Source organism: Cynocephalus volans, chromosome 11 (genome assembly GCF_027409185.1).
Source record: "Cynocephalus volans isolate mCynVol1 chromosome 11, mCynVol1.pri, whole genome shotgun sequence".
In the NCBI taxonomy this organism is placed as follows: domain Eukaryota; kingdom Metazoa; phylum Chordata; class Mammalia; order Dermoptera; family Cynocephalidae; genus Cynocephalus; species Cynocephalus volans.
Window position 1 is genome coordinate 52548709 of NC_084470.1, and position 14269 is coordinate 52562977.

At 38.4% G+C, this 14269-nt stretch overlaps 1 protein-coding gene across 1 annotated transcript in view; it reads right to left on the reverse strand.

The window, feature by feature from the left end:
• Positions 1-14269, reverse strand: part of ULK4 (unc-51 like kinase 4) — a 574722-nt gene that overhangs the window by 116268 nt on the left and 444185 nt on the right. The window contains exon 35 of the mRNA XM_063114672.1: positions 12891-13076. Within this exon, the coding sequence (XP_062970742.1) occupies positions 12891-13076 (186 nt within the window). The remainder of the gene's footprint in view (positions 1-12890; positions 13077-14269) is intronic.

The window sequence follows — 14269 nt, forward strand, 5'->3', positions numbered from 1 at the left end:
AGTATCTGTGATCTCTAGAGACACTCTCAAATTTCATTAAAACCTGCTCATAACCATTACACAAAAGGTCCAGTGGAGTTCATAAGTAGGCTTGGTTTCTTGACATAAAAATGAAGGAATTAAAAAAAAAGCAAGTGGCATCAAAACTTTTGTAGTATTAAAACAAAATATTTTGGAGACCCAATTAATGAAATCTATAATGTTTTTAGAGGTGTTTCATAGAAAGAAAGCAAGTGCTATCAGCTTAAAGTAAATAAAAGTATTTAATATCCTGAAAAAATTATAGTGGGTGGAACTTTGAGGCTTCCTTTGAAGAAGGGATAAATACGTTGTGTGCATAAATCAGAAGGGAAGACAGTGGTTATTTGAAATAGAGCCCCAATCATTACTGGCATTAAGGAGGGTCATGACTGCAGCCTGCTTTCTACTGAAACAGGAAATCATGGTGCCATGGGAAGTAGTTCTCAGGGATACTTTCAAAACATTTCCTTTAGCATTGATGTTGGAAAACGCTAGTAACTGAAACAGAAAAAGTTAGGAGAGGCCTCAATAGCAATTTCATGTGTATCACTGAGACACTGATCTAGGATGTGTAGCTCAACTGCCTAAGATGCCAGTGAGACCTGACTTCTCACTGGCGCCCATGTGCGCCACCTGCCCTCTTCCTTCCATCGCTTCAAGGTCCAAAGCAGAACTAGGAAGATCACATGGTTAGCTCAGCCTTACTCATCAGACCAAGATGCCAAAATATTTTTTAAAAATCAAAGTAAGTGCCCACTTATATTAATTAGAAGGATTGTTTATTGTGATGCTTGATTTTAAAGGCAAATTATTAGACAGAAACTATGCCTGCATGTGGGATCATACGTTTGCTATGCTAAACAAGTGGTTACAGAGTGGCAGAGGGTCCTTACTACCTAAATACTTATTTCCAGTACTCAAGTCCCCAGGAACTCTGACTTGGGAAGCCCAAGTCCTTAGGGCATGAACAAGTTCACCGATAAATTAATGGGTGGTTGGCTCTCAAGAGCTCACACAAAAGTGAAGAAAAAATTCAAATCCTGGAAAAGATGTGAGATTTCATAAAATCAGTGCCAGTGAGGTGGAGAAAATCACACTCAAAGCCTTGACGAGCATGGGTCTGACAGATAAACAAGAAGACTGGAGATAAACAGGTGAAAATCTCTTCAAGGATGAAGACAGGACAGGCAATCCAAAAGAAAATACAAACTTGAATGGCAATGGAAAACTGATGAAGATCTTAAATAGTTTTGCAAAGAAGACCCACTGTTATGACAGTGTTGGGAAGGCTAAATATGAAAGATGTTATAATGTGCCGTCATGCAATTTTGATCATATGAAAAGTTACACACAGAAAAGTCTAGAATCAGTGGTAGAGCCCCAAGTGATAGAGTGAAAAGGTCCGCCTATAAGCCTTTTTGGTGGGGTTCAGGTGGGAAGCACATGCTCAGAGTAAGGATGCCCCTCTGCTGGCTCTCATGGGCAGAGAGGTGTGGGAACACAGCGCTCTGGGCGGGATCACCTCTGCTCTGGCTGGAGTCAGGAGTCCCAGAACTCTGAGGGCTCCAGCAAGGTCCCTGCTTCTCACATACATTTTCATCTCTCCTGCCTGCCTGGGACAGTCAGGCCCAATCTCATTATGCAAGGTTATGTCAGTCCCTGCATAGAGCCCAGGTCTCCCAGGTCAGCCCTCTTCTGCTGGGCTCTCATCCCCATTCTGACTCCCATGTTCACCCCTCCTCTTGACTCCCTTCCGTTGTGCCCTTGGAACAGCCAGCAGCAAGATTTTCTATCTCCTGAATCTCTTCCAAGTACGCTGCCATCACTTTTTTGCTCTAATTGAAACTGGGCTTTCCCATGATGATACATTTCCCTTGCATGTGTCTCTCATATCCCCTGAACCTCTGGGGCCTGGAAGTGGCTCCCTGGTTCTCACTGCCGCTTCCTGACCATTCTCTACCCCTCCTCCATAAATCACCCCACCCCCACTCCAGCATTAAACCTAATGTCACCAGAGAATACCATCTGCTACTCCTGCCTGTTGTAGTTATCTGTGGACCACTGGGTCACCCACACTCCCAGCCCCCAGGTCACTGTCCTTGTCCTCAACATCATTCCTGTCATAACACTTAGTAATTTCAACGTCCACAGACACGATCCTTCTTTGGCTTTCACTCCAGGGATCTTGTCCTCCTTCACATTTGAGACACTCGTTCCCACATTTTTTGTTTTTCTAGATCTGGTCATCACCATTAACTGGCAACCCTCTAGAATGTACACTCGAGCATCTCACACTCTGACCATCACCTCCAACCATTCTCTCTAGTCCAGACCTCTCTCACTTGGAATTCCAGGCCTGTAGATCCCACTGCTAATCTGACATTCCCAGTTGGACGTGTGACAGATTTCTCAAACACAACATGTTCAAAACTAAGCTCCTGATTTCCTCTCTCGCCCCAGATTGGCTCCTCCTACGGTTTTAGCCATCTCAGTTTTGACTTAGGCCAATATTGGAGTCATCTTTGACCATTCTCTTTGTCTCACAGCCTCCATTCAATATGTCAGCAAATTCTATTGGTTCTACTTTTTAAGACATATCTAAAATACGGAGACTTTTTACCCCCTCCAGGTCACGATCAAGACTTTCCTGGACATACAGGAGCTTCCCGACATACATCTCTTATCCTTCACGCTCTTCAATGACAGTTCTCAGTGCACCAACCAGATTGCCTCATCCTTCTGCTCAATACCCTCCAAAGGCTCCCATCCCACTCAGGATAAAGGCCAGCCCTCACAAGGGCTTACAGGGCCTTCGTGACCTCCTCCCTATTGCCTTTCTTACATCCTAGTGCCTCCTCCTTGCTTATTTTGCCCTGGACACATGGGCTTCTTTGAAGTTCCTAGAACATGCCATGTACATACCTGCCTTGCAGCCTTGGCAATTGCTGGTCCCCTGCCTAGCATGCTCTGCTTCAAATACTCTCCTGGCTCCTTCCTCCATTTCCTTCAGGTCTTTACTCAGATGTCATCTCAGTGGGGCCTTCCCTGGCCACATTATCTAAAAGTTGCAAATGCCCCACTGTATATTTTATTTCCCTTTCCTTCTATATTTTTCTTTTTTGTGCTTTTACTATCTAAATACAACAAAGCTTCTTAATAAATGTGGCTATCATCTCACTCTCCACAGTAAGCTCCACTAGAGCAGGGAGTTTTGTCTGTTTCATTCACTGCTGACCCAGCATTTAGAACAATGTCTGCCACAGAGTAAGCAGTCAGTAAGAACTGGCTGAGTGAGTGCTTACTCTGCCTTACTAAAGATTTTTTCTGTGTAGTATGGCAAAACATTACATAACCCTTTATGTAATGGTGTTAAAGACAAATTTATTTGGTAAATTTTAGTTTCATTTTTTGAGATCAAACCTCAACCAAACATTTTGTCACTATCTACACCAAAATTGTTAGGTGGCCAGCTTAAATGAACCTAAATTAAGTGGTTAATTTTCCATATCAGTTATTCTGGAACAAAATGGAACTTCAGTGTTAAAATCATATACCTAAACCTGGTCAAGTATTTCTGTTTACTGAATTCAAAACACTAGCTTACAAAAAACCAAGAAAAGGTTATATACCATACCATTAAATTCAACTGTCTTAACGGCTTGAATTTAAAACACTCTCTCAAATAGTTTAAATATCAACTGAAATATTTTTCATCTCTAGCTTTTTCTGTGATTCCTTAAAAACGGAAAACCTGAAACCCAAATCTGGTTCTTCGCATAATATACTTGTATAGCCTATGTACTTAAAAGCAATCCTTCTAAAGAAAGAAAGATATTCCTATGAATATAATATAGATATTAGTTAATTGTTTCTTTCATTGGATGGAATTCATTTCTTAAAATGAATATAGATTATATAAATAAAAATTATATATTTAAAATATTATTTTAAAAAACAAAAATTAGAAACATTTAATGTAGGTGTTCATAAGGAAAGGGCCTCCAGAACAATTTTTGTTGCTGTATGCAACCACAAGGAAGTATTTTTCAAACATGTTCATCCTAATACTTAACATGTTTTAAATGCTCCAAAATATGTCATTAAAGAAGTCCCAAATTACCAAGAGAATCTTTTGCTTTAAGAACTTGTCAGTGTGGGGAAAAGGACTATTCACACAGTGCCAATGTATCTCTGCAAGGATTACTTAGGAATTGCAAGGGACACATGCACCTGTATGATGGAAAGATGTGGCACACATCCCTTTACGAAACAATCAAACTTCACACCACCAAAAGTGGGCAGCCTGGCATCCTATGCTTCCTAATGTGAAGGTCCACTACCAATAAGATATTCTGATCCAAAATGTCACGAAGAGACAATCATACTATTCCAGAGCCTGGGACATTCTACAAGACAACTGACTCAGGCTTTCAAAAAGTCAGTTTCAATAGGAAAAAAAAAAAAGCAGAATGTCTCTTCTAGATTAAAAGAGACAAGAAAACAATTAAATTCAGTATGTGAGCCTTGGTTGGAATGTGGCTAAAAAAAAAAAAAAAAAAAACTATTAAAGTCACTTTCTGACAACTAGGGAAAATTAAATATAAACTAGATATTAATGATATTATGACATTGTTAATTTTATTGGGTATGATAATGGTATTGTGGGCCTAGTGCCATGATGTCTTCCCTTTTGTATGATTTGGAAAACACACATACGCACACACACAGAAATATGGTAAAATGATAATTCTGATAACAATTCTTGATGACACAGGTGTTCATCCTACTATTCTTTCAACTCTTCTATGGTTTTGAAACTTTATATAATGAAAAGGAAAATAAAAGTATCATCAGTGGCAATGAGATCTTGAAATAAGAGAAGGCTCTATAGAAAAAGTAGGGAACAAATTTTATTTGCCAAAATTACAGGAAGAGGGCACTGGGAGCTGAATCTCTTGAGAAAAGAAGTCACAACAGAAGGAAAATTATGCTGCCCAGGGGCTACAAACATCAGATTGAGAAAAAGGAAGGGAAGGCAAGCAGCCTAGCTGTGAGGAGCCTCCATGTGAGGAGAGGGGGAAGGAGCTGGCGTGTGTAGTAAATGTGAGGGAAAGAGACATGTGCAGAGTGCATTGAAGGAGGTATTTTCTGTCACATGCACATCCTCAGGATACCTGTGGTTAAAGATCCACATATTTCCTCCAGACTCCTGAGATGGGCTGTTATTTCACTGACAGCAACACGGAAGTTCTAAGAGGAATTAGCTATAGATGACTCTATTCCACTAGCTATTTGCTTCCTGAATCTGTCTTGCTCGAATTCTCAAGAATGTCTCCTTAGGGAATTAAGCAAAAATTCGAGACAAGATATTTCTTTTTTGTTGTTGGAAAGATTCAACCAAATCATTCAAAGAGTTCCCAAATTAACTTGCCAACCCTACAGTAATCACTGGCAGAGAACACTTTTCTGGTGTAACTACAAATGCGTGTGTATGGATTCAAGGAAAGCTTTCTCTCGGAGTTTCAGGAAAATCTTCTAAGGATCAGATTTCATAAAAATTAATTCCATTTACTTTATACTCATTTGGGAACACAGTGTTTCTCTTAAAAATTTCATGGTTTCACACCAATCCCCATTCTTTGTTCCTTAAGAAAATATGTCAATTATATATATCACCATGAATTTATATAAATATAATAGAAATATTCTGCATATTTATACATAAAGTATTATTTTCTTAGATATATAAAACATTAGGGTGAAAGTAACCTTAGAGATCATTTACTCTAGGTTCCTTCTACAAGTTGAAGAGATTGAACAACATGGAGGCAAAATGACTCACGAAATTTCACAATTATCAAGGCATAATGAGGGCTAGAATCAGCCTGATACCTGCCTTTCTATGGTAATAAGAGCACATGTGCTTGGTCAGGCATACAGGACTAAAGAAATATAGAAATTGTGCTTATTTCCATTAAGAGGTGCCTTTATCTCTACATATAAGTTTACATAAGCTTGGCAAAAATCCTATAAAGAATAAATCAGCTGCATCTAGTTGTAAGTTCAACTTGATTCTACTTTCTTTGGGTTATTAGAAACACAGAATTGAATTCAGATATATTTAACTCAACTACCCTGCACTAAGTAAAAGTTATTGTTTACCCCAGAACACTGTAAAAATGAAAATGTATGATGGTATTTCAGAAAGTCCATGGAAAAATAGAATTAAAAGATACTATGAATTTTCCCATGAACTTTTTGAAGACCTCTAATACATCTAACTCAAGGTGAGGATTACATTTTTTGACTATATGTTAAAAACTGTCTAATTTGTATCATTTTGGGGGTGAATAAAACAACACTGAAATGAAAACTAAAGGAGTCAAGAACAGAAGGTCTTAACCGGGAGAAAAATAAGATAGGAGGACGAGAGGCATCATTTTGCCTTTCTGTTATGCTTCATGGAATACTTTACTATTCTAGTAGAAATTAGGTCCCTTCTGAATCTAAATTCTGTAACTCAACCTGGTCCTAAAATAGAAAAAGAACTCAGAATTCCTGGTTTCCTCATCTGGTCTCTCTAAAGCTTTAAAGACTCTGCATGAAGAAATGCTATGTTACACCCATTTTCAGCCACAGAACATAATATCCATTCTCATGTGGGATGAAAAAGACCAGGTGACCTATATGAGAATTTGAAGGCCACAGGGTAAAACACCTCCAAGAAATGGATATAATAAATAATAAGTCTTTACTAATACCCATCTTCAGAGAGTGATCCCAAATTGCACTCCTGCCACCTCTGCTGAACCCGGTAGATGGGTGGGAGGATGACAGGGAGTTTGCATTGTCAGCATGTTACAATCACCCTTTTGGATCATTTTTGTGCTTTGAGTAGTCAACTGCTTATGTTTAAGCCACTTTTAGGTACAGAAGAAGTTTGTGGTAGTTCATGTGTAGTCAATTTTTTGAGTGGCAGAGTAAGCCAGCAGAGACAAGTAGCTAATCTACTATTATTACCCTGGGAAAACTCCCACTGATATCAAGTTTAAGGAACAGGCAAACTTGGGAGATATTTGAAGGATTTCTGTCATATTTTTAAAGCTAGAGCACAAAGTATAATTATGAAACCTCCCAACTTCCTGGTATAACACAATAGATAATTAAATTGTTAGATTTCCCCAACATCCTCTGGATGTTCTAAATACAGACTAAACAAGGAAGAGCACCCTAGGGGCAAAACCCATCCCAACTTCATTAGCAGAAATTAAACATCTTTTTTTAATTTGTTAGTGAAAAGTTGTAATTTTAGAAAGTTTCTATCATAAGATTCGGACTTTAAACAGAAATGTCAAGAATTCAGGGCCTATTTTGTGAATCATATGAAGGGATGTGCCACATTATTGTGACTCTCTAATTACCACGGTTAACCAGCCATTGACATGCTCATTACCTGGCCTTGTAAATCACGGGGCCAAGCATATTTCAGGGTTGCCCTGTCTGATTCCACTCAGGCTCACTTAGCTTTGGGGACAGGAGGACACTCCTCCCTCGGCTGAAAAAGAGATGGCCTCACCAGCTTAGAACACTCTTCTGATTAGATGTGCTCCTGGTGGGAGGGTGCACGTAATGAATGTCCTTAGAGGTAGGTCCTCGAAGAGCTTGTCTTTCCCTCTTCAGCTTCTCACAATCAAGAGAATGCATTTACCTGCCCTCTTTAATCCAATTCCTGTTGCCTGGTAATGCATCTAGACTGCCCATTTCTCTGTGGGACCTGGTTCCTCTGGTCCACTGAGCTGAGCTTGAGAGGCAGGTCTCTTCAAAGTCCCAGGAAATCTTGCTAGCATTCCTCATATCACTCAAGGTCCTGTCCTGCATCCATCTGATTATCCAATCTCATCCATGCCTCAGAAACTTGGCCGGGATACTGTGAAGAAGACTGAAGCATCAGACTGTAGACCAACTGAATGCCTTTTAAGGTCCTTCTAAGTCTTACCTATGAGTCTATAAAGCACTCAAATGAGCTCACAATATGGACTGAAGAGCAAAAATGAACAATTGCCATAACAAAATTGTTATACATTATGGACACTTCTTATTCTGCTTAGTAGATACTTACTAATACCTATTCCACGCCAGGTAGCATGGAAAAGCTTTACTTCACAGTAAAGATAACCAGAATTCAGTTGAGATGTTGTCACCACCCTTTTGTTTGAGACCAGAATTTCCTAATTTCAACCATAATGTCCAAACTCCAAATGCTATTAAAACTCATGTTTGGTAGCCTCTGGCTTTTCCTGGCCCATTTCTTATGTCTCCACAACCCGGCTCCATGGATTTCTGGGCTTTTGTTCAGGATGTGCTTCTTCCTGCTCCAAGTGTGGAATACTGACACCTCCTTTAACACTCAGTTCAAAACATCGTGTCCTTGCCAACTTCTTCCCCAAAGGGAATGTTCCTGGGGAACTTTGCTGGCTCTCTCACTGTAGCACTGATTGCCTTCTGCTTTGTAATGTGTGCATCCCCCCAGTTAGAGATCCTTGAGGGCAGGGAGCAGGAAGATCATATCATGTCTTACTGTCTTAGTATTCCCAATGCAGTGCTTTGCACATAGTAATAAATCTATGACTTATTTTTCCATGAATAAAAAAATGAATTGCTCAGGTGCCTTCCAGATCAAAATTCAGTCAAATTCACTCAATGAATGCCTGAAGAATCTAGGTCAGTACCAGGCAGAACAGCAGAAAGGGAGCCAGCTACTTGGAAAGACCATGGGCTAGGGGCAAGACAACTTGCATTTGGTACCAGCTCTGCCTCTTCCTAGTTGATGGCCTTGGGAACATTACTTAAACCCATTGAGCCTTAGTTTTTAACCTGTAAAATGGGAATTATCACTGGAGCTGATCTCCAGGTTTGCTGTAACAATAAAATGAGATAATGCACCAAAAGACCTTAACATAGGGACCAGCACACAATAGTAACCAACATCTGATGGCCAACCATCTTTTATGTGTCAGACACTGTAACACGCTGAAAATACAGTGAGGAACAAAACCACACTACTATCCTGGTATGAGGGTTATGTAAAGATGAGACCAGAAAAGCCAACAGTTACAAAATAATGGCTGCCACAGAGTTAAGGATAGGGAGGAGCAGGACAAAGAGGAAGAAGGAGTAACTCAGTCCAGAAGTGTCACACTACTCACTGGGTAATCCGCTGCTATTTCTTTCCAAAAGTATTAAACTCAGTATCAGTTGTGGCAAGTTCAAGGCTACAGCTGAGCTGACCAGGGCCCCCAGAATCTCTGTGTATTTCATAAAACTTTAACCCAACATTGGCTGACCCAGGGGTAATTTAGAAAGCTTTCAGAAGATTTCAAAGCATTTACCACAGATGGTTGGCCTGTAAACATTACGAGCATTCTTGAACAGCTAAATTAGAGACAGCAAGGGGCTACAGTGACTTGCAGAGATCTCCTCCACGAGACAGTAGGAAACTGTATTTTGACTCTTGGGATGGTCCACACTGTTTTTCTTGTTAAGCAAACAAACAGTTGTAATTTCAACCCCGAGCATTTTTGCATCTTATTTTTCTAAATACCACATGAAAAAGTTCCACAGTTCCTCGGAGGAATGGCCGATTCCAGGGCTGAGGCAGTAATACAAGATGAGCCTGGAATAACACATTATGACAGAAAGTGCTCAAAAAAAATAGGGGCATGTCAAAAGACACAGCAAACATCCAGAAAGGGTTCCCACTGACCAAATCTGGGACAGCAGTGAATTGCAATCCACTGAATAAAAGAAAAATCCATGAGTCAATGCTGAAAATAACAAGGAGATAAGTAAAGAAAACACAAATGGGGCAGAAAAGGTGTAATAACCCAAATGTCCATCAATGAATGAAAAGATTTTTTAAAAATACAATTTATACATATAATGGAATATTATTCAGCCTTAAAAAGGAAGGAAATTCTGACACATGCCGCAACATGAATGAACCTTAAAGACACCACGTTTAGTGAAATAAACCAGTCATAAAAGGAAAAATACTGTAGGATTCCACTTACATGAGATACCCAAAGCAGTCAAATTCACAGAGACTGAAAGTAGAATGGTGGTTACCAGGGGCTGGGGGATGGAGGAATGTGGAGCTAGTGTATAATAGGTACAGAATTCCAGTTAGGGAAGATGTAAAAGTTGTGGAGATAGAACGTGGTGGTGGTTGCACAACAACGTTAATGTACTTAACGCCGCTGAACTGTACACTTAAAAATGGTTAAAAAGGTAAATTTTATGTTATGTACATTATACCACAGTAAAAAAGAGAATGAGCAGCACCAGGATCTACTTCTGTGTTCACATACACAGGTAAAAGTAACTTGTATTCAACTTGTCTTCTACCAACAAAATCTACCTGGCCCTATCTGGCAGGTCAGACACTATACAGAAATCATTTCCAGCAGAAAAATAAACTAAGAGATGGTGGAATCTGACTGTTTGGAATAAACTGGGTCTAATTTGTTTTATGTATGACTATTTTGATAAGTGTTTTAGAAAATTACATAATTTATTTCCAAAGACAGGTCCATAATATCTTATCTATAATTCTGAAACCTAGAAAGCTCTGAAAATCAGAATTTTTTTCCTAAGTTTGATTCAAAAACATATTTGGTAGCAAAACCTGACATGAACCCACAAGGACCCATGTTTAGCCTTTATCTACCTCACTTTGTGTGAACATTCATATATTTTGCTGCAGAAATATTTCTGTGCTTGATGACAGCACTGCCTGAGTGTCTCCTATGGGTATCATATATGACATGGTATAGTTGTCATGCCAAAAAGATCTGAAAATTCTGAATTCCAAAAAATCTGATGCTGAGTTTCAAAGAAGAGATTGTGAATCTCTACAAAATTAACCATATGGGATATTAAACCAATATTTCCCAAGCTTTTGTCATTCTCTCCCAAACTCACAGTTTTGCCATATCTACTTATCACTTGTATTATTACATTCTCTACTACCTGACTTGAGATTGACTCACCTTTTTTCTTTAAGTGAAATAATTTTTAAAGAAATACCTTATCTCCACTGTAAAGGGTGAGGGTCTGAGAGGTCTGCTGCTAAAAAGGGAGATTCTGAAGGATTAGAGAGGTGTTGAAGACACAGTAGTACCAAACCGAGACCTTTGCTTTGAATAATGAGAAAAATCAAGAGAAAATTGAAATGGAAATAATTGCATTACTACATAATCCAATGTCATCTAGTGCTAGGCTGGCATACCATCTCCAAACCTACTGTCCTCAGAAGTATTCAACCTACTCTTGGGAAACTGGCCTAGATCATGTCGTCATCCTGTCACTCAGGTAATAACTCCACTGGGACAGTAAGGCTTGTTTGGAGGCAGGGTAGACATGATTGTACAAAAGCATAATATAACAGCAAGGAGGGTAAATCTCTTTATCTCCCTTCTAGGTCTGTCACTCATCACCTGCCATGTAGATTCAGCTGGGTCACTCGCTGCAACTGTCTACTTATCAAAGTGTCACAAAAGTCATCTTGAGTATAACTCTTCGGAGCACCCATAGCCTCCATATGCTAAAGGACACCTCAAGATAATAGGATCTAGAAGTGCATAGAAACTGACAAACCACAAGATGACAGACTAACAAGACCTCCATTCTTCATTAACTTTAACACTAGATACTGGCCTCCAAAATCAGCAGAATAAGATTTATTATAGGAAGAAAATAAGTCAGTCTTCAAAAGTACTTTCTAAAAGACATCACCTATACACATCAAAAAAAAATAAAATAAAATAAAAAATAGGGCAGAGAGAAAGTTTTTCCTTATAGTAAAATGCTGGGAGTTAGAAATGTTGGGAGTTAGAAAATCTCCATATTGCAACCATTACAAAATTAAAATAATAAGCACACATTGATTAAACCAAGTGATCAAAATTAACGTCACAAGTAAGGAGCAAACAAATAATCATAAGCCTCAAGGTGTGGCAGATTCAGAAGGACCAATATCACTTCTGGGGTATTCATGAATCTCATCATGAGGAAACAACAGACAGCAAAACTGAAGGAAATACTACAAAATACCCAGCCTATATTGCTTAAAAAGTCATGAAACACAAAGAAAGGCTGCAAGACTATTCCAAATTAAAGACACATGTCAGCTAAAATACATAATCCTGAACAGTATCCTATACCAGAAAAAAAGCTATAAAATTTATTGGGACAGAATTGGAATATAGATGGGAGATTAGTAAAATAATTGTATCAAGGTCAAATTTCCTGATTTTGATTATTATAGTTAAGAGAATACCCTTTTTTTCCCCCAGGAAATACAGTTGATCTGTATCAACAGATTCAACCAACCGCAGATAGAAAATATTTGAAAAAATAAAACTATAAAAAAAATACAGATTAAAAAATAATGCAGCATAACTACTATGTACATAACATTTACACTGTATTAGGTATTATACGTAATGTAGAGATGATTTAAAGTATACGGTAGGATATGCAAGGGACTTGAGCATCACCAACTTTAGTTTCCACGGGGAGAGTGCTGGAACCAACATCCTGCAGACACCAAGGGACGACTGTACATACTTACATATTAAGGAGTATGGAGGCGAAGTGTCTCTAATCTATTCTCAAACAGTTCAGAAAAATATGTGTACATGCAGATGGATAGAACATGATAAATGTTAACAATAGGTGACTATGGCAAAAAGTAACTGGGAGTTCTTTTAGTACCTTTGCAACTTTTCCGGAAATTTGAAATTAGGTCCAAGAAACAACGACTTCCATTGAAGTCACCCTCCATACCTCCAGTTTCTGTGTGGACTCACCATTCTTCTGAGAATCCTCAACAGAAGCTTCTGCTCCTTCGGGTCCTCCTTGGATGCCAATACATGAGCAAAACTTTGCACATTTTCAGGAGACAGGCTGTCTGGGTTTTCCCCTCCATACAGCTGAACCAGTATAGACAGACACTTGGATGAAACCTCAAAAACTTCAGGATCCTCATTAGGAAGCTGAAAATTAACAAACAGGACTATTTAAATGTCATTGAGGATGGTATTGTCATTCCTCAAGAAATACAGTAAAATTTTGCTTAATGATGGCAGCATCAGTCTGAGTACAAAGTTTGACTAATTGAATATTTTTTGAATGCATCTTTTTCAAAATGTATACAATTGCCCAAACAAAGCTAACAGCACAAAATCAGAAGATGGTCCTGCAGTCCTTTCTTTAATACATAGAAAAGAATGGCTTGCGAAAACGATTACATTGCATAATGTAGAATACACTAATTATCCTGATTTGAGCACCACATATTGCACACACAGGTATTTATATTCAACTCCGTACCCCAAAGACACGTACAATCAATTACGTTTCAATTTTTAAAAAAAGGAAAATATTCATATCAGTAGAGCTATAAGCAATATGAAAATAAAGAGTGGTCTACAACTAGCAAAGGATCAACATACATTTTATATACCTATCTAATATATGCAAATATATACACTTATGAGGGGGTGGTGTCACTTGGTATGGAAATAGATTGATTTTTCAGAGAGACATTCTTTTACATTCTTGTTTACTAGTAACTTGTTTAGGAAAAATCTTCGTCCTAGAGGACATTAAGGAATACTTAGGCCTCATCTGTGTCCAAATCATTAATGACTAAACAGATGAAAAAGAAAGCATTGTTTCTATATGCATTAAAAAGTATAATATAAAATAATTATACCATAAACATTTCAATCTTTTAATTTTTAAAGTTTACTTTATTTAGAACAGCTTTTTTGATGTATTATTTCTATACTTGTATCATACAATCCACCCAAAGTATACAATTCAGTGGTTTTTAATATATTCTCAGAGTCATGCTACCATCACCACAATCAATTGTAGAATATTTTCAGCACCCCCATAACCCTTTAGTAGTCACCTTGACATCCACCCCTCTGCCCCCCATGCTGATCTCCTTTCTGTCTGTAGGGATTTGCCTATTCTGGACATTTCAAATACATGAAATCATAACAAAATGTGATCCTTTGTGACTGGCTTCTTTCACTTAGCATGACGTTTTCAAGGTTCACCAATGTTGTAGCATGTATCAGTACTTCATTTCTTTCTCTTGCCTAGTAACATTCTGTTGGATAATATACCACATTTTGTTTATCTATTTACCAGCTGATGGATATTTGAGATGTTTTCA